General features: G+C 43.7%; 1 protein-coding gene across 1 annotated transcript in view; it reads left to right on the plus strand.

The window, feature by feature from the left end:
- Positions 1–5,519: 5,519 nt before the first annotated feature.
- hoga1 (4-hydroxy-2-oxoglutarate aldolase 1) overlaps positions 5,520–22,500 on the plus strand; it is an 18,326-nt gene continuing 1,345 nt past the window's right edge. The window contains exons 1-3 of the mRNA XM_034092072.2: positions 5,520–5,612; positions 11,193–11,289; positions 20,699–20,832. Of these exons, the coding sequence (XP_033947963.2) occupies positions 5,520–5,612; positions 11,193–11,289; positions 20,699–20,832 (324 nt within the window). The remainder of the gene's footprint in view (positions 5,613–11,192; positions 11,290–20,698; positions 20,833–22,500) is intronic.

Raw genomic sequence — 22,500 nt, forward strand, 5'->3', positions numbered from 1 at the left:
ATGATGATGTAGAAGAGAAATAAAGAAGAGGGACACATGTTGATGTAGAAGAGACATGAAGAAGAGGGGACACATGTTGATGTAGAAGAGACATGAAGAAGAGGGGACACATGTTGATGTAGAAGAGACCGGAAGAAGAGGGGACAACATGTTGATGTAGAAGAGACATGAGAAGAGGGGGACACATGTTGATGTAAAGAGACATGAAGAAGAGGGGACACGTGTTGATGTAGGAAGAGACATGAAGAAGAGGGGACACTTGTTGATGTAGAAAGAGACATGAAGAAGAGGGGACACTGTTGATGTAGAAGAGACATGAGAAGAGGGGACACATGTTGATGTAGAAGAGACATGGAAGAAGAGGGGACACATGTTGATGTAGAAGAGACATGGAGAAGAGGGGGACACATGTTGAGGTAGAAGAGACATGAAGAAGAGGGGACACATGTTGATGTAGAAGAGACATGAAGAAGAGGGGACACATGTTGATGTAGAAGAGACATGAAGAAGAGGGGACACATGTTGATGTAGAAGAGACATGGAGAAGAGGGGACACATGTTGATGTAGAAGAGACATGAAGAAGAAGGGGACACATGTTGATGTAGAAGAGACATGAAGAAGAGGGGACACATGTTGATGTAGAAGAGACATGAAGAAGAGGGGACACATGTTGATGTAGAAGAGACATGGAGAAGAGGGACACATGTTGATGTAGAAGAGACATGAAGAAGAGGGGACACATGTTGATGTAGAAGAGACATGAGGAAGAGGGGGACACATGTTGATGTAGGGAGAGACATGAGAAGAGGGGACACATGTTGATGTGGAAGAGACATGAAGAAGAGGGGACACATGTTGATGTAGAAGAGACATGAGAAGAGGGACACATGTTGATGTAGAAGAGACATGAAGAAGAGGGGACACTGTTGATGTAGAAGAGACATGAAGAAGAGGGGACACATGTTGATGTAGAAGGAGACATGAGAAGAGGGGACACGTGTTGATGTAGAAGAGGACATGGAGAAGAGGGGACACATGTTGATGTAGAGAGACATGAAGAAGAGGGACACAGTGTTGATGTAGAAGAGACATGAAGAAGAGGGGACACGTGTTGATGTAGAAGAGACATGAAGAAGAGGGGGACACGTGTTGATGTAGAAGAGACATGGAGAAGAGGGGACACAGTGTTGATGTAGAAGAGACATGAAGAAGAGGGGACATAGTGTTGATGTAGAAGAGACATGAAGAAGAGGGGACACGTGTTGATGTAGAAGAGACATGAAGAAGAGGGGACACGTGTTGATGTAGAAGAGACATGAGAAGAGGGGACACGTGTTGATGTAGAAGAGACATGAGAAGAGGGGACACGTGTTGATGTAGAAGAGACATGAAGAAGAGGGGACACATGTTGATGTAGAAGAGACATGAAGAAGAGGGGACACGTGTTGATGTAGAAGAGACATGAAGAAGAGGGGACACGTGTTGATGTAGAAGAGACATGAAGAAGAGGGGACACGTGTTGATGTAGAAGAGACATGAAGAAGAGGGGACACATGTTGATGTAGAAGAGACATGAGAAGAGGGGACACATGTTGATGTAGAAGAGACATGAAGAAGAGGGGACACATGGTGATGTAGAAGAGACATGGAGAAGAGGGGACACATGTTGATGTAGAAGAGACATGAGAAGAGGGGACACATGTTGATGTAGAAGAGACATGAAGAAGAGGGGACACATGTTGATGTAGAAGAGACATGAAGAAGAGGGGACACATGTTGATGTAGAAGAGACATGAAGAAGAGGGGACACATGTTGATGTAGAAGAGACATGAAGAAGAGGGGACACATGTTGATGTAGAAGAGACATGAAGAAGAGGGGACACATGTTGATGTAGAAGAGACATGAAGAAGAGGGGACACATGTTGATGTAGAAGAGACATGGAGAAGAGGGGACACATGTTGATGTAGAAGAGACATGAAGAAGAGGGGGACACGTGTTGATGTAGAAGAGACATGAAGAAGAGGGGACACATGTTGATGTAGAAGAGACATGAAGAAGAGGGGACACATGTTGATGTAGAAGAGACATGAAGAAGAGGGGACACATGTTGATGTAGAAGAGACATGAAGAAGAGGGGACACATGTTGATGTAGAAGAGACATGAAGAAGAGGGGACACATGTTGATGTAGAAGAGACATGAAGAAGAGGGGACACATGTTGATGTAGAAGAGACATGAAGAAGAGGGGACACGTGTTGATGTAGAAGAGACATGAAGAAGAGGGGACACATGTTGATGTAGAAGAGACATGAAGAAGAGGGGACACATGTTGATGTAGAAGAGACATGAAGAAGAGGGGACACGTGTTGATGTAGAAGAGACATGAAGAAGAGGGGACACGTGTTGATGTAGAAGAGACATGAAGAAGAGGGGACACATGTTGATGTAGAAGAGACATGAAGAAGAGGGGACACAGTGTTGATGTAGAAGAGACATGAAGAAGAGGGGACACATGTTGATGTAGGAAGAGACATGGAGAAGAGGGGACACGTGTTGATGTGGAAGAGACTATGAAGAAGAGGGGGACACATGTTGATGTAGAAGAGACGTGAAGAAGAGGGGACACATGATTGATGTAGAAGAGACATGAAGAAGAGGGACACATGTTGATGTAGAAGAGACATGAGAAGAGGGGACACGTGTTGATGTGGAAGAGATATGAAGAAGAGGGGACACATGTTGATGTAGAAGAGACATGAAGAAGAGGGGACACATGTTGATGTAGAAGAGACATGAAGAAGAGGGGACACGTGTTTGATGTAGAAGAGACATGAAGAAGAGGGGACACATGTTGATGTAGAAGAGACATGGAGAAGAGGGGACACATGTTGATGTAGAAGAGACATGAAGAAGAGGGGACACATGTTGATTAAGAAGAGACATGAAGAAGAGGGGACACATGTTGATGTAGAAGAGACATGAAGAAGAGGGGACACATGTTGATGTAGAAGAGACATGAAGAAGAGGGGACACATGTTGATGTAGAAGAGACATGAAGAAGAGGGGACACATGTTGATGTAGAAGAGACATGAAGAAGAGGGGACACATGTTGATGTAGAAGAGACATGAAGAAGAGGGGACACATGTTGATGTAGAAGAGACATGAAGAAGAGGGGACACATGTTGATGTAGAAGAGACATGAAGAAGAGGGGACACATGTTGATGTAGAAGAGACATGAAGAAGAGGGGACACATGTTGATGTAGAAGAGACATGAAGAAGAGGGGACACATGTTGATGTAGAAGAGACATGGAGAAGAGGGGACACATGTTGATGTAGAAGAGACATGAAGAAGAGGGGACACATGTTGATGTAGAAGGAGACATGAAGAAGAGGGGACACATGTTGATGTAGAGAGACATGAAGAAGAGGGGACACTGTTGATGTAGAAGAGACATGAAGAAGAGGGGACACATGTTGATGTAGAAGAGACATGAAGAAGAGGGGACACATGTTGATGTAGAAGAGACATGAAGAAGAGGGGGACACATGTTGATGTAGAAGAGACATGAAGAAGAGGGGACACATGTTGATGTAGAAGAGACATGAAGAAGAGGGGACACATGTTGATGTAGAAGAGACATGAAGAAGAGGGGACACATGTTGATGTAGAAGAGACATGGAGAAGAGGGGACACGTGTTGATGTAGAAGAGACATGAAGAAGAGGGGACACTGTTGATGTAGAAGAGACATGGAGAAGAGGGGACACATGTTGATGTAGAAGAGACATGGAGAAGAGGGGACACATGTTGATGTAGAAGAGACATGAAGAAGAGGGGACACATGTTGATGTAGAAGAGACATGAAGAAGAGGGGACACATGTTGATGTAGAAGAGACATGAGAAGAGGGGACACATGTTGATGTAGAAGAGACGTGAGAAGAGGGGACACATGTTGATGTAGAAGAGACATGGAAGAAGAGGGGACACATGTTGATGTAGAAGAGACATGAAGAAGAGGGGACACATGTTGATGTAGAAGAGACATGAAGAAGAGGGGACACATGTTGATGTAGAAGAGACATGAAGAAGAGGGGACACATGTTGATGTAGAAGAGACATGAAGAAGAGGGGACACATGTTGATGTAGAAGAGACATGAAGAAGAGGGGACACATGTTGATGTAGAAGAGACATGAAGAAGAGGGGACACATGTTGATGTAGAAGAGACATGGAGAAGAGGGGACACAGGTTGATGTAGAAGAGACATGGAAGAAGAGGGGACACAGTGTTGATGTAGAAGAGACATGAGAAGAGGGGACACATGTTGATGTAGAAGAGACATGGAAGAAGAGGGGACACATGTTGATGTAGAAGAGACATGAAGAAGAGGGGACACATGTTGATGTAGAAGAGACATGAAGAAGAGGGGACACATGTTGATGTAGAAGAGACATGAAGAAGAGGGGACACATGTTGATGTAGAAGAGACATGAAGAAGAGGGGACACATGTTGATGTAGAAGAGACATGAAGAAGAGGGGACACAGTGTGATGTAGAAGAGACATGAGAGAAGAGGGGACACATGTTGATGTAGAAGAGACATGAAGAAGAGGGGACACATGTTGATGTAGAAGAGACATGAAGAAGAGGGGACACGTGTGATGTAGAAGAGACATGAAGAAGAGGGGACACATGTTGATGTAGAAGAGACATGAAGAAGAGGGGACACATGTTGATGTAGAAGAGACATGAAGAAGAGGGGACACGTGTTGATGTGGAAGAGATATGAAGAAGAGGGGACACATGTTGATGTAGAAGAGACATGAAGAAGAGGGGACACATGTTGATGTAGAAGAGATATGAAGAAGAGGGGACACGTGTTGATGTAGAAGAGACATGAAGAAGAGGGGACACGTGTTGATGTAGAAGAGACATGAAGAAGAGGGGACACATGTTGATGTAGAAGAGACATGGAGAAGAGGGGACACGTGTTGATGTAGAAGAGACATGGAGAAGAGGGGACACATGTTGATGTAGAAGGAGACATGAGAGAAGAGGGGACACATGTTGATGTAGAAGGAGACATGAAGAAGAGGGGACCCATTGTTGATGTAGAAGAGACATGAAGAAGAGGGGACACATGTTGATGTAGAAGAGACATGAAGAAGAGGGGACACATGTTGATGTAGAAGAGACATGAAGAAGAGGGGACACATGTTGATGTAGAAGAGACATGAAGAAGAGGGGACACATGTTGATGTAGAAGAGACATGAAGAAGAGGGGACACATGTTGATGTAGAAGAGACATGAGGAAGAGGGGACACATGTTGATGTAGAAGAGACATGAAGAAGAGGGGACACATGTTGATGTAGAAGAGACATGAAGAAGAGGGGACATGCTACATCAAACCCCTCTTTGGCCTTTTTAAACTTTTTTTCAATCTGCGGAATTTGATAGTATATTTGCGGATATGTTTTCCACGCGCACCTCGAACACCATCTGCCGAGATGTACAATCCGCACGTCCCAATGACTCAGCAGGTCGCCGGGCCAGGTGTGGGAGGTGTTCTCCTTCTGCGTCTGATCCACAGTCTGTTTGATGTGTGAACATATTTAACGCAGTGTTTCCAGAGGCTCAGACTGTGCTGCCTTTCTGATCACGTGCGTAAAACCCTCCTTTCAAACTTCGGCCCAGATATTACAAGACTGAACTCCAGCTAAAACCACGACAGGTAAAGAATTAAGACTTTCTTTCACAAGTAATCGTCCAAACAGCTGCAGTCTGCCGACGTAGTTAAATCTGTCTGCCCTTCGTATTCAGAATAATCGTATCCCACTTGTCTGCCTTCCTCAAATTGACCCGTCACCTCTTGTTGTCCGCGTGTGGCCTCCTCCCGCCCACCCTCCGCTCTGAGTCTGAACTACTCCCACGCCGCTGTCTCCCAGCGAGTGGACAAACATGTTATTTCCCAAATCAGAAATCCATTTTAAAACTTCTTCTCCCACACAGACGGAAAGGTATTAACCGCCTTTTTCCCCTCCGGCAAATCAAGCCTGAAGGATACAAGTACACTCTTTCCTTTTAGGATCTCCGCCAGGCACCACTCTCCTCTCTGCGTGCCTGGAAATAGGCGGCTTAAATCACCACAATACACACACGGCTGCTTCCACTGATTGTGCGGAAGTACACGCTGGACACGGCCAAACACGCCATTGCAGAAAATGACCTTTTTTTAAAAGTCAAGCCTTCGCAGACCGTATACCTGCACACCTTTCCAACACACTGCAGGAACTGGAACACCCCAAAAGCATAACAGGGCCTCTTTAAAAAGCAACTTCCCGACACTTATAATGAGGTGCGGGGTATTCCTATAGAAATAGCTGTTTTTGATTTGTTAGATGATCAAACGGCCGCACGGATTCAGACCATCTGAAGACACATCACGTAGAGACGGACGTGTTTGTGGTTCCCTGGGCTTCTATTTTAGGCTCAGACGTCGGTGTTTTGATTCTCTCTGTGCAGCAGCGAGATATTTCGATGTTGCCGATATATAGAAAAAGAGATGCAATCACATCTGACAGACCGGCCATGTGTGAATAAATCAACGAGACACACTGTGGGTGGAAACAATCAGCTGCATCCTGCTTCAGACACTTGTCATCCAGCCATCTTGGAAGTTTCTAAAGGCAAACAAGTCAAACTGGAGATATTTAATCTGTAGTGTACGGGACTGAGAGGCAGAGGAGTGGGAGGCACCTACATTCCCAATAGGTGGCTCCACATGGAGGGAGCAGGAGACAGTTTGTAACCTGGGAAGTCGGTTAGCGGCCCGGCTACGTTAGCCTTTGTGTAGTTAAAGGTATTTTTTAGTTTAACAGCAATAAAGCCTCTTTTTCGGACTTGAATAGTGATGGTGAGATGAAGCTTTGAAGCTTCCCAGCCAATTGGTTCGCTAAAGGCTTCATCATGGGCTTCATTTGAACACAAACCCCCTGCTGGTCAAAGTGTGTACAACAGGCAGATTGGACATCTCAACAGTGTGCTCTCTCATACCGAGTCCCCAATGAGTAAAGCCTTAGAATAACTCTAAACAACGAACATACAATCATATTTTCATGTTAACAATATTGTATTTATTCCAGTTGAATGATTGTGATTGAAAATCCTAAGGAGGCTGGTAAACATTGTAAAGAGGGATTTGTATTCCTTAATAATATTCGTAAACTTAACCATGTTGTAGCCGGAGAAAGGCTAAACCATATCAAAGAATTTATTAACTACATTATCTCATTTAGCTGTAGCTTTTATAAACAACAAAAAATACGTATTGTTCAGTCGTTGAACCAGGGACCCTGCGGTCACGAGTCAACTGCTTTCAGGCTGAGCCACAGCACACACACTGAAGCTCCCTGAAAACACTGCAACATATGTATTCCTGTATTTATTGATGTTTTTATTCCTACATTTATTTATGCTTGTATCCATTTATACTTATGACATGTTCCGACCTCTATATGAGTGAGGGTCTGAGCTCTCTTGACCCGGGTACAGGAGGGGTAATATGGTTCTTATTATACATCCATGGGTATTATGAGCGTTGTGGTTCAACGGTTCAACTGATCTGAAGCGCTTCCTGAAGCAGTCACGTGGTGTCGACAGGCAGCGAGGCTTCGTTTGTCATTGATGACGTCACTGGCCCAAAACGATACAAGCCTCGATACAGGCTTCACAAAAAGCTTCGGGGATTACTCGACACACGCTCCGAAGCCTCGGCGCAATACGTAACATCACTAGTTAGCGGCCCGGCTACGTTAGCCTTTGTATAGTTAAAGGTATTTTGAGTTTAACAGCAATAAAGCCTCTTTTTTGGACTCGGACGCTGCCTCTGTCGTGATTGCTGCACTACCGCTTCTCTCTTTATCTGCCCAGTCCTGTTGCAATAGTTATAGTATGTGCTACTCTTATAGGAAACATTACAGCTTCACCTGCTCTCGTCTCATGATTCCTCCTGCCCACTGTTTTCTACTAATATCTTGTTTTTTACTTTAAATCCGTGCACCTCCTGCATGTGCCAGATGTGTGAAGCCATTATCGCCTTTACACACCGACCAAAATACACCTGTTTGTTGCAAACAATTATCGTCTGTCAGGTGTAATAATTACAATCTTTTGTTTTTCACTGCAAAACGTCTGAACAGATAACAGCTGCAAATTGATGTTAAAGTTTAAACAACTTGTGAAACAAACATCTCTAAAGAAGCATGTTTTTTGGTTTAGATATATATTCGACTTGTATATCAACCGTATATTCCTAAACAGCAATTTTCCGTGTTTTTGCCTCAAAGCAATATTGTGCACTAATATTTTGGTTAAACCCACGCACGATCAGTGCCGTAGTTTTCCTCTCAGATCAATTTCGACTTATCCTCTGCTGCTGCTGTCAGCCTTTCTGAAGGGAAACCCGTAGATAACAGATATGTCGCCAGAAGCGACACGTGCAAGCCGGGGACGTGGGAGATGCATCAAAGACAGTGTTATTCAGAGTTCCCCGAATACATAACGCATCATTAAAAAACATTTAATTTTCTTGCCTCATGGGACAACCAGGTTTGTTAATAGGCATAGCTTATTCTTCCAATGCTTCTTGTGACAACGTATAATATATATATATAGGGAGAAGTATTGTACTTCTAAATCAATTACTTAAGTAAAAGTTGCAATACCACAGCGTAGAAATACTCTGTTAAATGTAAAAGTCAACAGTATTGGCCTCAAAATGAAATTAAAGTAACCAAAATTCCAAGCAAATCGTTGAATCGTTATGCAAAATGGCCCTTTTTCCAGAATAGTGTTCATCAACTTGATTCCAGTTCATCCCGAGGGGAACATGAATGCTATGGCAAACTTTCCAACAGTTGTTGAGATATTTCACGAAAGCGCACATTTGAACAGCATGTTGGTGCTAGAGTAAAAGTCAGGTGATCACAAAAATGAGGTGGATTCATCCTCTGGCGACCATGACTGTCTATACTAAACCAAATGGCACTCTATATATAAGATATGTTACATAAAACACACATTTGAACCCTGGTGGAGCTGGAGGAGTAGTCAGAAGATCTCTGATATCAGTAAGATCCATCCTCTGGGGACCATGACTGCGTGTAGTACATTTTAATTTAATTTAATTTAGTTGTTTAGATACTTTATGTTTAAGCCCAAATGTTTACCTTGTTGTGGTGCTAAAGAAAATTCACATAATTATGGAAATCAGTTTGATGAATCCTCTGGGGACCATGACTGTCTATACTAAACCAAATGGCAATCTATATATAACAACTGTTGAGATATGTTACATAAAACACACATTTGAACCCTGGTGGAGCTGGAGGAATAGTCAGAAGATCTCTGATATCAGTAAGATCCATCCTCTGGGGACCATGACTGTGCGTACTAAATTTCAATCTATCCAATAGTTGTTTAGATACTTTATGTTTAAGCCCAAATGTTTACCTTGTTGTGGTGCTAAAGAAAATTCACATAATCATGGAAATCAGTTTGATTAATCCTCTGGGGACCATGACTGTCTATACTCAACTACATGACAATCCATTGAATAGTTGTTGAGATATTTGACATTTAAAGACACAAATATGAACATCATAATGATGCTATTGAAGTCACATCGTCATGGAAATCGGCTGGACTCATCCTCTGGGAACCATGACTAATTCCATGTCACGGCAATCTATCCAATAGTTCTTGAGATATTCAAGTTAGATCCCAGTTAGAGGACCAGGAGACTGACAGTACCATCCATGAAGCCAAGTCATTACAACAAAGAGTCTATTTATTTTAATAGAACGAAGCCACGGACACACCAAGACGATTTTGGCCGTCGATGGATGTCAGGCCGACGATGAGCGTCCTGTCGCCCTACTCAGATCGGTGTGTCCCGCCCCGTCGTGTCTTTTTGTTTGTTTACATCACGCAGTCTGTTCTTCTTCTCTCGGTTATCACGCAGTCTGTCTTCCGGTTGTTGCCTCTTTTGAATGACGAATACACACTACCGCCGCCTGCTGGTAAGGAGAGGTATTGCCACTCACGCATGCGCAGTTCGTACGTGCTACTTGGCCGTCGGCTGAAGTCTTCGCGGTGTGTTCCAGTGCGACTGTTGGCCAGGAGACGCGAGGCGACGCAACAGTCGGGTCCGTCTGTGTGAGTTCTTTGGTGTCAGCTTGGTGTGTCCCTACCTTAAAAGCACGATACATGTTTATGATATTTAAACAGATTTTTCTCTGTTTCTACACACATATTCCACATTGATGCCCTGAGGTCACAAACATAATTAAGATAGATAGAAAACAGAGAGAAAAGGGTATGGAAAGTACATGTTTGGACGGATACATTATCACAAGACCACAATCTTCAGTTCCCTTTGGTTCCTACTGTAAGTCACAGTGCAAAATAAAGTGTTTCTCCGACAGTTCTCTCGCTGCAATGTTATTTCTCTCCCCAGGAAGCCGTATCGAAAATAGCCAGAGTGCTGAACCCCTCAGCAGAGCAGCAGGAGCTCCTATAACCTGATTGACTGACTGATCAATTACAGTCCTGCGTGTTTGAAATGACTGATGTGGGGAAACTGATTGACAGTCGGCGGGTAAAAATAGACCCTGAAACCGCGATGGAGGCTCAAACCGGAGCCGATGCTTTTCCCCGCGGAGTTTCAGTTTCATGTGTTCGTCTCCCTTTGAACAGCTCAGGTTTATTTGGATTCTGCGCTTCACATCCGGATTGACAAAAGAGAATTAAAAGAGGCAAAACTAAATAGGGAGCTTATCAATTATTCATGAGCCTTTCCCCGTCCTCCTCCCTCTCCCTTTTGAAGGTGATTCCTTTTTATTTCTCACTTGGGACTTGTCTCTCCTTCTTCTTCTTCTTCTTCTTCTCCTCGTCTTCGAGCTCTTGAATGATCCCCTCCTCCCCAAACCTGCAGCATGTTAAGAGTCGACGTGAGCGATTTGTTTACCCTGTGAGATGTTAGATTTGTCTCTTGTGACAGCGTCTCCGGGGATTTATAAAATAACTACAGCAGATATTTCCCTGACAGCAGGGAGGAGGGATGACACAAAACACTCCTGATTTGTAAACCTTCTTCTCTCGTCTCTTTCTCACTTCCTCAGATCTCACGGATCGGCCTGATTGTTCACAAAACCAAATCGCAGGACTTCCAGGTGCTGGCGGGCTCAGCAGGGTTCCTCATGGCCGCCTATTGTGTCGGTAAGAAGCTAAACGAGGACTAACGGAGCTGTTGATCCTCACAGGGAGGAGATGGTAGCCTTCTTATCCCCGAGGCTGCCATCTTCCTCACCGTTTGTTTCCTTTTGATCACTAACCAAAGCAGAACTTGACGCTGTTGTCTTTGTGTATCTTTCATTTCGAGTCCTGTGTTACATAAATGAACATCCACATAATTCACAAATATCTCGTTCTATTCGATGTTGTGATAAATGCTCTTCCCCATGAGAAGTGCGTAGTCGCATTTTACCCATAAACCCTTGGTGTCACTTCCTGTAGTTGCACAGGCTAAATGTCCCGAACATGTCCTCTTTATTTTTCATCCATCCGTCCCATTCTCGTGAACGCAATATTCTAGAAAAGTCAGAAAGAAATATCTTCAATAATAACATCCTCATAGACCCAAGGAAACATTGCTTTGATGTCAGGGGTCATCAGGTTCACTGCGACCTCACAAAAACACTCTTCTGGCCCATAACGCGAGAATCAAAATACTGATTAGGACAATTTGCAATCTGCTGCTTCCAAATGGTTGGATATGCCCTAGAGCTGCAGAAATCATTTGATCAATGTCTAGATCGAGCCACAGAAAGACATTGCCAACTATTTCATGAATCAGTTAAATGTGCAAAATCATTATGCAAAAAGTGTAGAAATTGCCCCCCCCCCCCCCCCCCCCGATGTGGATATTTCCTGCTTTTCTCTGTTTCATATTAAAGTGAACATTTGGGCTTGGACTGACGAAACAAGACATTTGTAGACATCCCCTGAGACTTTGAGCAAATGGGATGGTCATGTTTTGACTGTTTTCTGCCACTTTATAGAACAAACATAATCAGCAGATGAAAAGACAATGGAAGCAATGTTTAGTTTCAGCCCAGATTTTAGTTGTACTATGCCAGATAGATTCTTGCTTCCACGTTCATCCACATCTATACAAACCTTATTCCAATAAAAGTGGAAGACAGAACTTTTGTTCTTTTACGTCTGGAAAACTGAGTCTGATTCTATTTCTCCTAACGTAAGAGTTTGAATGTTACAACCATACCATAATCTCAGACTGGAAGCAGTGGAGACACATGTCTTTCGTGTTTAATCCAGCAACCAGGGGCCGACTGGCCGTAGAATCTGGAGAACCACAGAACGGCCGGTCGTCAAGGGCCGTTGACAGCCGGCCCTTTTAAAAAAAAAAAAAAGCTGTCTAACGTCATCATTTAAATTGCGCTGATGGCCGACAGAGGGCGACAGCGGCCGCTAATGCAGTTGTGTGGTTCTTATCTGTCAAATAATCACACACGAAGAAGAAAAAATACCGGCCACACGAAGAGAAGGGATTAGACGCCGCGGCAGACAGGGAGAATGAAAAAACATGGATACAAATCAAAGAAAACAAAAAGAAAAAGGTGGGGCCGAGAAGGCAAGAGAGAAAAAGGTGAAGTCACTCGCAGGTGAAGCATATAAATGTCGCAAATTCACAGACCTTTTTGGCAGCAGTTTAGAACAAGTGCAAGATGAGGAAGAGAATGATGAGGGCACGAGTTCAGATATACAGCCAGCCTCCTGCGTTCATGATGAGGGACAGAGTTGAGCTGCTGGAAGAACCAGCTCAACTGGTACAAGTGCAGGGCAAGAGCAAGAGGTGGGTGAGAATCATACTTGCCAACCTTGAGACCTCAGAAATTGGGAGCATTTCAAAACCACCGCGGGGGGGAGGTGCTAGTGGATCATCGCCGGAGCTGTATTAGATTAACATTAACATGCTTATTGTAGTGGTAAGTGCACTGCCTCGCGGCCTGTAGCACCACCCTTGACTGGAAAGGAGTGAGCAGAGGGTAGAGTTGTCGATTCTTGTTCAGTTTTCTGTGACTATCTTCCTCACCCTCTCAGACTTTCAGTTGCGTGCGCTGCTAAAGAGACGCACTACCATGGAAACCAAACAATGGTGTAGCTGTATTAAAGTCCGAGTGGAAACAGTCCTGAGTAAATCTGATTTAGTCAGAAATCGGGAGAAATATGACCCGGGGAGGAAACCGGGAGAGGGCAGGGAAATCGGGAGTCTCCCGCGAAAATCGGGAGGGTTGGCAAGTATGGTGAGAATTATCCCTTGAACTCAGTGGCGTTTTCTCCTGGAGGCCAAGGGAAGCAAGGCTTCCCCTGTTTTTTGGATTGTACTTATAATTTTAATAAATAAATTAAAACACTTCGTTTAGTTTCGGTAATTATTCTGCCGGCCCGTCTCTCCCCCATTCTCATTGAGTATTTTACAAAGAGTGAAACAGCGCCCCTCTAGATGTTATGGTGAAACAGTAGATTGCACTCTGTTGCGAGGGGAGGCCAGCCGAAATTGGCTTCCCTTGGTGAAAAAAATTGAGGGATTGACCAATCAGATGAGGCTCACGTCATGCCTCACAATCCAATAAAATCGCATCAACTTCATTTTGTACTGTAACTGTCATCACCACCCTTAAAAAGTAGCAAGCAACTGAAGCAAGTGCAATTATGGAGGGTGGAGATTTGGAGTATTTCATCAAAAATAATTTTACTAAACTTCCGCTACAGCAGCAACTAAAAATGAAATCTGATGACAGGCCCAAACTGGAACTGTGTTCAGAGGAAAAAAGGAGTGAATCGGACGTAAAACTTTAAATAATAAACAGCGGATTTCTAACATTTGACATTTCATGTGGCCGGACTGGGTCAGTTTCCAGGGCTGAATTTTAGTCCCAGTCCGCCCCTGAAGCAACCAAACAGAATATAACTAATTGAATGTACCTGTTCTCAAGACCATTTCACATTAAAAGCCTTTTTCAAATAAATCCAAATCGCCAACTTTTTAGGATTTAAGGGAGACTTAACCTCTTAAGCCCTGAGCCTGTTTTTCAGGTTTCAGGCTCGAAAATGCCACTAACACAACAAAGACTATATCTTCACTTCTAAAAGGGGTAAATTAATAATATTTTCTCTCAAAGCAAGGTTACATCTGTGAGTTGGATGTAGAAGTATCAGAATCAATATAGATGTTTTTATTTTAAAGTAAATTCAGATGGAACACAGTAAAAACATGTAAATTCTAATGTCCGCCTAAAATAAAAACATTACTTATAGTGAAAACCACCCTTGAATGATGGGCTAGTAGACTAAAAGCTTTAGGAATCCAAACTATAACATATAATAAGTACCCTGTATCAAGATTGATGCAAAAAAAGTGAAATGTGTCCTTTTTAGAGAGGTTTAGAAAAATAAAGTTCAAGCGGACTCACCTCTGGGTAATTTGGGAACCATCAGTTCCATTTGAACCTTTTCACTGTAAAAATCATTTTATTACTTTTAATTATCACTATAGGTATTCATTCCATCCAAATACAACTGTTGTGAAAAAAAAATAAAAAAAAATAAAACATAGGCCTACTCTGTTATCCTCTTACAGTGAGCCTCTGAATTAGCCCAGAGCGAAAAATGCTAACCTATTACTGCACCGAAAATCACTCCTAGCTCCCTTATTACTTATCCTAGCTGCACATCCAACACATCGTTTATGATCGTAAAGATACAGAATCTAACGGTGCCCACCTCAACACTGAACGATACAAACTCGCGACGTTATCAACAAAAACGTACATCAAAACAAGTGGCGCTAGCGCTAATGCGCTGGGCTAACATGGCTCACCTTCCACCTTCCTTGTCTGGTCTAAACTGGTCTTCAATGGCATTAAAACGATAAAAACGATGCTGTAGTTAATCCATAGGTTAATATCCAATGGGGCTGTGTCCCCTTTGAAATGTTCTGATAATCTATAAGCAATAAAACTGCAATTCCGTTATCTGCTGTCCGCTCCTTACGTAGTAAACAATAAGTAAAGTCTCCTGCGTAATGTACTTAAGCTGGCTGGCATTCTTTATACTTTACGCAGGACCATATCTCTGGAACCCATTGGTCGATTTGGGTGATTTACACCTTTTTCTTAACCATTACATCCAATAGAATCGATGGGCAGTTCCCAAATCCACGTAAACATTACCATTGCAGACGTAATAGAGAAGCAAACGAAACATATCTGAAAGTACAAGCCTGGACGGCAAAACTTTATACCCAGTATATTGCCATAAATATGATGATGGATTATCAGTAAAAATGTCTACGTGACACAAAGACATTGGATTAACCTTGAGCGGCGTTTTTATTCCGTTGAACACAACTTTTGATCACAAATCAAAAAAGGTAAGACGTAATTATTGTAATATTTTTGAAACCGGATGTTGTTTACTTTCTCTTTTCTGGCTGATAGCTCCAGGAATTCGAGGTCGTACAGTGATGACATTACATGTGTGGAATCTGTGGAGTCTCAGCTTTAAATCGTATATCTTGTTTGTGCAGTTAAGATAGTAATAAGGGCATTTCTACCGTGAGTTCTGTGTAAAAAAGCGTTAGCATTAGTTAGCATTTTTTCGCTCAATGCTAATTCAAAGGCTTGGTATTACTCTTGGGTTTTTTTTAGCTAACAATTGTTCTTATTGTCAGTTAGCGGAGTTTCTTACCTTTTTAAAAGGGTATGGAACATTAATAGTTTCATAAATGTTAAGAAGCCCTGAGACATAAGCCGCGTTCACACCGCAGGACTTTCCCTGGTACTTTAGTTCTTTAGTTCCGTTAGTACCAATAATGTCGCGTTCACACCGCCGGGACTACTCAGTGCCGGGAACTCTTTTGGTACTTTTTAGTCCCTGCTAGAGAGGTGGTACGAACCTGGTAACAAAAGAATGCCAATTTCTATTCTATTTCTATTGGCTGAGCGAATTGCAAACCACGCCCCGTTAGACTCTGAATTTGTTTTGTTAGGCAGCCATTTTTTTCCTCGCTACAAAACCACATCCACACCTGAGCGAGTAGTTTTGTACTTTAAAGCAGTTATGACCACACGTACTACAACACCGGAGCGGTGGAATGATGAGGAAGTGTCGGCGCTTCTGGCAATTTACTCCAAGGACGGGATGCAGCAGCTTCTACAGAAAGCAGTTCCCAACTCCAAATGTTTTGAGCGATGTTCGCTACTTGAGCTGGGACTCGTGCACAGTGCACACGGATGCCGGGTAAAAATAAAGAAACTCAGGCAGGACTATAAAAAAATTAAAGACCACAATAATAAGAGTGGTAACGATTTTCTTTTGTTATTATATATATATATATTGCCACTGTTTTTTAATACTGACACCTAACTTGCACTAAGGCGTGTCTGCTGCTATATATATTGCCACTGTTACATTGTTTTGAAACTACTTACACTTTATTTTACATTTCACACTGTTATTTAACTTCAATTCACATGCATACGACACACCTGGAACAGCGTGATGCCGTTATTGTTATGTCTTGACTGTGCAATAAAACAAACAAACTGGCGAAGCTTTATTTATTGTGTCCCACCCTACATTTGCAGAATAGAAGAATGTGAGAGCAGACAGGTGTCGGTGGTTGAATTTATCAGAAACACAAGTCTTACACACATACACACAAGTAATTTATCATGTCATTTGTTTTAGATAAATAAGGGAACAACACCAAACAAGGGTTGATGTCCTTTTCCAAAATCCGCCTGAGGGGGCAATATATAATAAATACATAAAGATAAAGTCCATTGTTATAATGGGGTATTTTATTTGTAAATTACTCTTATGAACTCCATCATGTCTGAGGTCGGAAAGTAAACAAACGCCTCATACAGCGGATGGGCTTTATACCCCCTCCCCCCCCCCCGTGTAGTTCTTCTTCTCTCGTTTTTTGTTGTTGTACTGGCCGTGAAGTGGTTTTGCGGCCTGCCAGTAAACCCAGAGAAGAAGAAGACGAAGTGACGTCAGCGTAATCTTGCCTCAGGGAAAGTACTGCGGTGTGAATGCGATTGGCACTAGCCCCCTGGCGGATTTAGTGCCGTGGTACTTTAGTGGTACTTTAGTGCCGGCACTAAAGTACCGCAAGTCCTGCGGTGTGAAAGCGGCTATAGTCTCGTAAAAAAACGGTGGGAGGGGTCCACTGGGGGGACCTTCAGGCTTAAGAGGTAATACTGCACTTTTTATCAGCCCATAGTGGTTTCTCATCCTGTGGGAAAGCATGTGATCTTTTATTTGAAGTTGCAGTGAATCATAAAACACGAGTAACCTTGCGCAGCAGCATTTTGAAGTCACGGCTTCTGCTTCTCGACATGCCGGCCACGTTCCGTGTTCTGTAAACCCGGATTAGATAACGCGTTAGGGGATCGCCATCAATATGAAGCTCAGAAACCTAATGAGTCATGTACACAGACACACACACACACACACACACACACACACACACACACACACACACACACACACACACACACACACACACACACACACACACACACACACACACACACACTTCTCTCTGATCTTTGCTCTCTGGCATGTTCTGATCTCCATAACTAAAGTATGGCAGTACACCCAGCGATTGAAACACTAATGTGTCCACGGAGTGTGTGTGTTCACATTTTGAAGTCCGATTTGAACAACCCACCACCGGAATTCTGAAAGGGTCCGGTCGTCTATTAGTCAGTCGACACCTTGTAGCCTCACGACAAAAAGAGTCACTCTCATCTACGGGTCTTCAGGGAAGTTTTTTTTTTTGTTCTTTTGTATGATGATCAAAAAAAGGGAAGACATCTCTCACAATGCTTCTGGTTCTCTGACAGAAACAAATGGTGCTATCCAGCTGTTATTGTGGTCATTATGCAAGAAATTGCTTAAAAAAGCACGTGTTAAAATGGCCCTTTTATGTTTCCTAGTGTGTCATATAGGTGCATGTAAATGGTCTGCAAAGGCTAAAATATCTGTGTTTCCTCCCGAGGAAATTTTTCTTCCCGCCTGAAACTCCTCCATTGGACTCGTTTGTTGACTTCCAGAACATAGTGACATCACTATGAAACACGTGCGCTTCTATTGGCTAGCGCTCCAACACATAGTACATGATAGACTAAGGGGCGGGACCATGGATGCATAATAAGAACTGGATACAGCGTGGGAGGCGGAGTCTCGTCCTTTCCTATGAGAGCTGCTCATTGGCGCATGAAGGCAAAATGGCCCAACTTTTGAGAGAGCGAAACGTCACAGATTACCCAGCATGCCTGGCTGTCAGAGCAGAAGAACCCGTATGTGCGCTCATAGAGCATGCGCAGTTGAGTTGCCCCTTAAGCCCCGCCCCCGAGCTCCCACTCTCAGATGCGCTTTCATAATGCCGAGGAGAATAACTCTCAGAATAACGTTATTAGCACATTTTACAACTTGAGGACTATACAAGTGTTCATACTGGGTAGTTTATTTAGTTTAAAAAAAATTATCCAACGATTTACAGACCACTCGTTCCCAATGTACGTCAATGGGAAAAAGTGTTTCCGGGCCCAGCAACCCATACGGAGGTGTACTACCGCCGTTTGGCCACAACGAATATTTTCCACAGAGTCCGGCGCACTTCCTGGGGGCTTGGGCCGGACAGTTTCTAATACTCTCAGGAAAACCACAACATGTAGTTCATCCAATGCACAACTGTTCCCTTAAATGTACAATGTCCCCATGTGATAAATCCAAACTAAAAACTCAAACAATCTAAAGGTTCCTTAATTGAACCAACAATCAAAAGTAGTCAATATATTTGTACTTGGAAGTGATAGTAAAAGTGTTATTGACTACAATTATAATAACTTAGTCAGCGTTAATGTCCAGTATTTAGTGTTTCTCTCCATCAGCTGTCAGTCGCCCAGAGGCTTTCACAGATAGATTTAAAAAATACTCAACACATTTGTACGTAGAAGTGATAAAGAGTTTACGCATAGTGTGCATGTTTTGCCCTCTTGCGTCTCTTTCCATGAGCTGTCAGCCGCCCTGCAGTCGCCCTGCCTTGCGTCTCTTTCCATGAGCTGTCAGCCGCCCTGCAGCCGCCCTGCAGCCGCCCTGCAGCCGCCCTGCAGCCGCCCTGCTGCCGCCCTGCAGCCGCCCTGCTGCCGCCCTGCAGCCGCCCTGCAGCCGCCCTGCTGCCGCCCTGCTGCCGCCCTGCAGCCGCCCTGCTGCCGCCCTGCAGCCGCCTGTCAGTCGCAGCGTTGGCGAATTCAGCCAACGTCTCTTTCCATGAGCTGTCAGCCGCCCTGCAGTCGCCCTGCCTTGCGTCTCTTTCCATGAGCTGTCAGCCGCCCTGCAGCCGCCCTGCAGCCGCCCTGCTGCAGCCCTGCAGCCGCCCTGCAGCCACCCTGCAGTCGCCCTGCAGCCGCCCTGCAGTCGCCCTGCAGCCGCCCTGCAGTCGCCCTGCAGCCGCCCTGCAGCCGCCCTGCAGCCGCCCTGCTGCCGCCCTGCAGCCGCCCTGCAGCCGCCTGTCAGTCGCAGCGTTGGCGAATTCAGCCACAGAAACATAAATCAGACAGAAAACATCAACAACAACTCCAAGGCCACGGACGGAGGCTGAGCGAAGCTCCTCTCCTCCGCCAGACGCTCACAAGGAGATGTCTCTCTGAAAGGCCGATATCTTGTTGCCTTGGAAAATGTATGTGTATCGAGCTCTGTAAATAAAAAACCGACTTCACACTCTGCCTACTGATGTGTCGGGGAAGAGGAAGACGGAGGGATGAAAGGCTGGACTTCTCTCTCTCAATCTGCTGTCAGTGAATCACTTACGTCTGTGTGTCGACACCAGAGCTGTGAAACCAGGACAGTGATGGATGGCTGTATGTAAGGAGGTTAGAAAACATCCTTTCTGCCCCGTGTTATCTTCCACAAGTGGAAACTCCAGCTGCAGGACTTCTCTGATGGTTGAAGAAATGGAAACTCTGGTTCTTCTTCTCCGTTGTGATGAATGCTAATGTGTCAGCGCCCTGTGTGTGATTGGTGGATGGAGTATTCGATATTCTAAACATACTCAGAGCTGTGTTGAGTGGCTGCGAGAGGATAAATGTGATTTATCAGGCTACTTCCTTCAAGTTAACATGGATATCATGGTATCACTTGGTTGTGTACAAGCCTTAACGCGGCACCAGGTTCGTCTGCGGAAATATGGCTCCTCAAAATCCCTGAAAGGACTTTGCAGCATCCTCTGCCTCGCATCAAGTCAGAGGGATGTAATGTTGATAGGTCACGTGTTCTCTTGTCGCTGTCCTCACTGCTTATTAACTTGTCGATGACCACCTGCACATGCATGAGGGTTAATGGGATGAACGTATAGTATGTCTCTATAGTTTAAAGTGAGGCTGAAGAGATGTTTTCTGCTGCAATCCCACTTTCACCCTTTGAAATGTCTTCATTCAAAACACGAATGATTTTGCAGTGGTGTTAACCTTTTTCAAAGCTGCATATTAATTATTCATCTCTGTCTCTGTCTGTGTGTGTGTGTGTGTAGGTGCGGTTGGCGGAGTGTGTGCGCTGGCCAACGTTCTGGGCCGCGAGGTGTGTGAGCTGGAGCGTCTGTGTGTGTCGGGGCGCTGGCAGGAAGCCAGAGTCCTGCAGCAGCGCCTCATCGAGCCCAACGCCGCCGTGAGTCCCATCTGCTGCTCGCTGCACGCTTTATCTGCCGCCGCCGCACAGAGAGAACTCACACACAGCGACAGACTGCAGCGTTAGTCACACGAATCTGAGATCAAACGGATCTGGAGTCCAGAATAATCCCACAGGTTGCATTAAACCCCAGGGAGCGAAGCTATTAGCCCTCGTTAATACAAATATTATGTACAATTGCTAATACTACCTTGTACTTAAGTGTATTTAATAACTTGTTTTATTATATTCTTTTATTATAATTAAGTCCTAAAGGTGAGAACTACGAACAAAGTGACCAAATTACGAGTTAAAATCGAAATAAACGTTGACTAAAATGTGTGTTTTAGTGTAGACCCACGAGGAAACGTCTACAATAAGAAACTAAAGAATAATAAGACAAAGGCTGGCTCTCAGCAACAGCACAAAGTTAAGTGTGATAGTTGAGATGTGTGAGGAGACACCACTGAATAATCTGCTTCAGGCTACATATGTGTGTGTGTAGGTAGATGTGTGTGTGTGTGTGTGTGTGTGTGTGTGTGTGTGTGTTGAGGTGTGTTAAATGTCACTGCCCTTACCGCATCAATCCACCACGCAAACACCTCCTCACGCTGCAGCATCCAGACATCAGAAATCCGTCACCTGTCACGCAGCGGGGAGATCTACGGTGTTTAATTAAAAGAGTAAACTATATAAAAAGACAAACACATATGTACACATCCGTGGTAACAAATATAAGCAGCAGCATTATAAGAACGAGGTAAATATAAAAAATAATGAGGTGAGTGACAACTGTAGTGTGTAAGAAGTGTGTATTGCACATAACCCCCTATTAACTGTGCGTTATATTGAGTATTGAAGTAGCAGCCACAGTAACTACTATAAATACTGTATACTACATTATATTGCATTAAACTTCACTCAAATATAAAGAAGTGATACATGGCAGGAAGCAACATATGGATAATGAATAATAAACTGGTGTAATTTGATCAGAAATCCTTTATTAGTCCCATTGCGGGTATTGTTGACATCAGTGGCGAGCCGTGACTTTTATACCTAGCCCTCTGACCCCCACCCCTTCCCTAAAAAAAATTGAAAAGGATATTACGTTGTGTTTGTTACTTTCGTTGCAGTTGTATAAGTATCATTTGGCATGCTTTTATTTTGAAGGCGAGTTTACGCTGTTGACGGGAAGTTGTTGTTGCTATGGAAACAAGAACATCTTCACAGCGGGCGGAACTTGTCATAAAGTCCGCGATAATAAAGCCAACGCATTTAGAGGGAAGATATGATTGGTCAATTGTACTGTCAGTTGACATTACTCTCGTTCAGTTACTATAGCGACCCTCTGTGAACTCACAGCAGGACGTCCAATCAGCTCCTCTCTTCACCTCAGAGACGAGCTTCTTTCATTTAACCCTTCACATTCAAACAGAAACAGAACGGGCAGATTCGAAGGATTTATTTCTTTGGAAATGTTATTTTAGATACAATTTAATCAAGTTATTTTGGTAAAACTAAAACAAAATATAACAAAAAAAATACTTAAAAAAAAAAAAAAAGTTTTCAATGTTTTTAAATATGTTATCTAGAGGGCCCTGGCGGCTGGCCACTGGTTGACATCTTAAAGAGGACATATTCGGCTCATGTTCAGGTTCATATCAG

The sequence above is a fragment of the Pseudochaenichthys georgianus genome, chromosome 1 (assembly GCF_902827115.2).
Source record: "Pseudochaenichthys georgianus chromosome 1, fPseGeo1.2, whole genome shotgun sequence".
Classification (NCBI taxonomy): Eukaryota; Metazoa; Chordata; class Actinopteri; order Perciformes; family Channichthyidae; genus Pseudochaenichthys; species Pseudochaenichthys georgianus.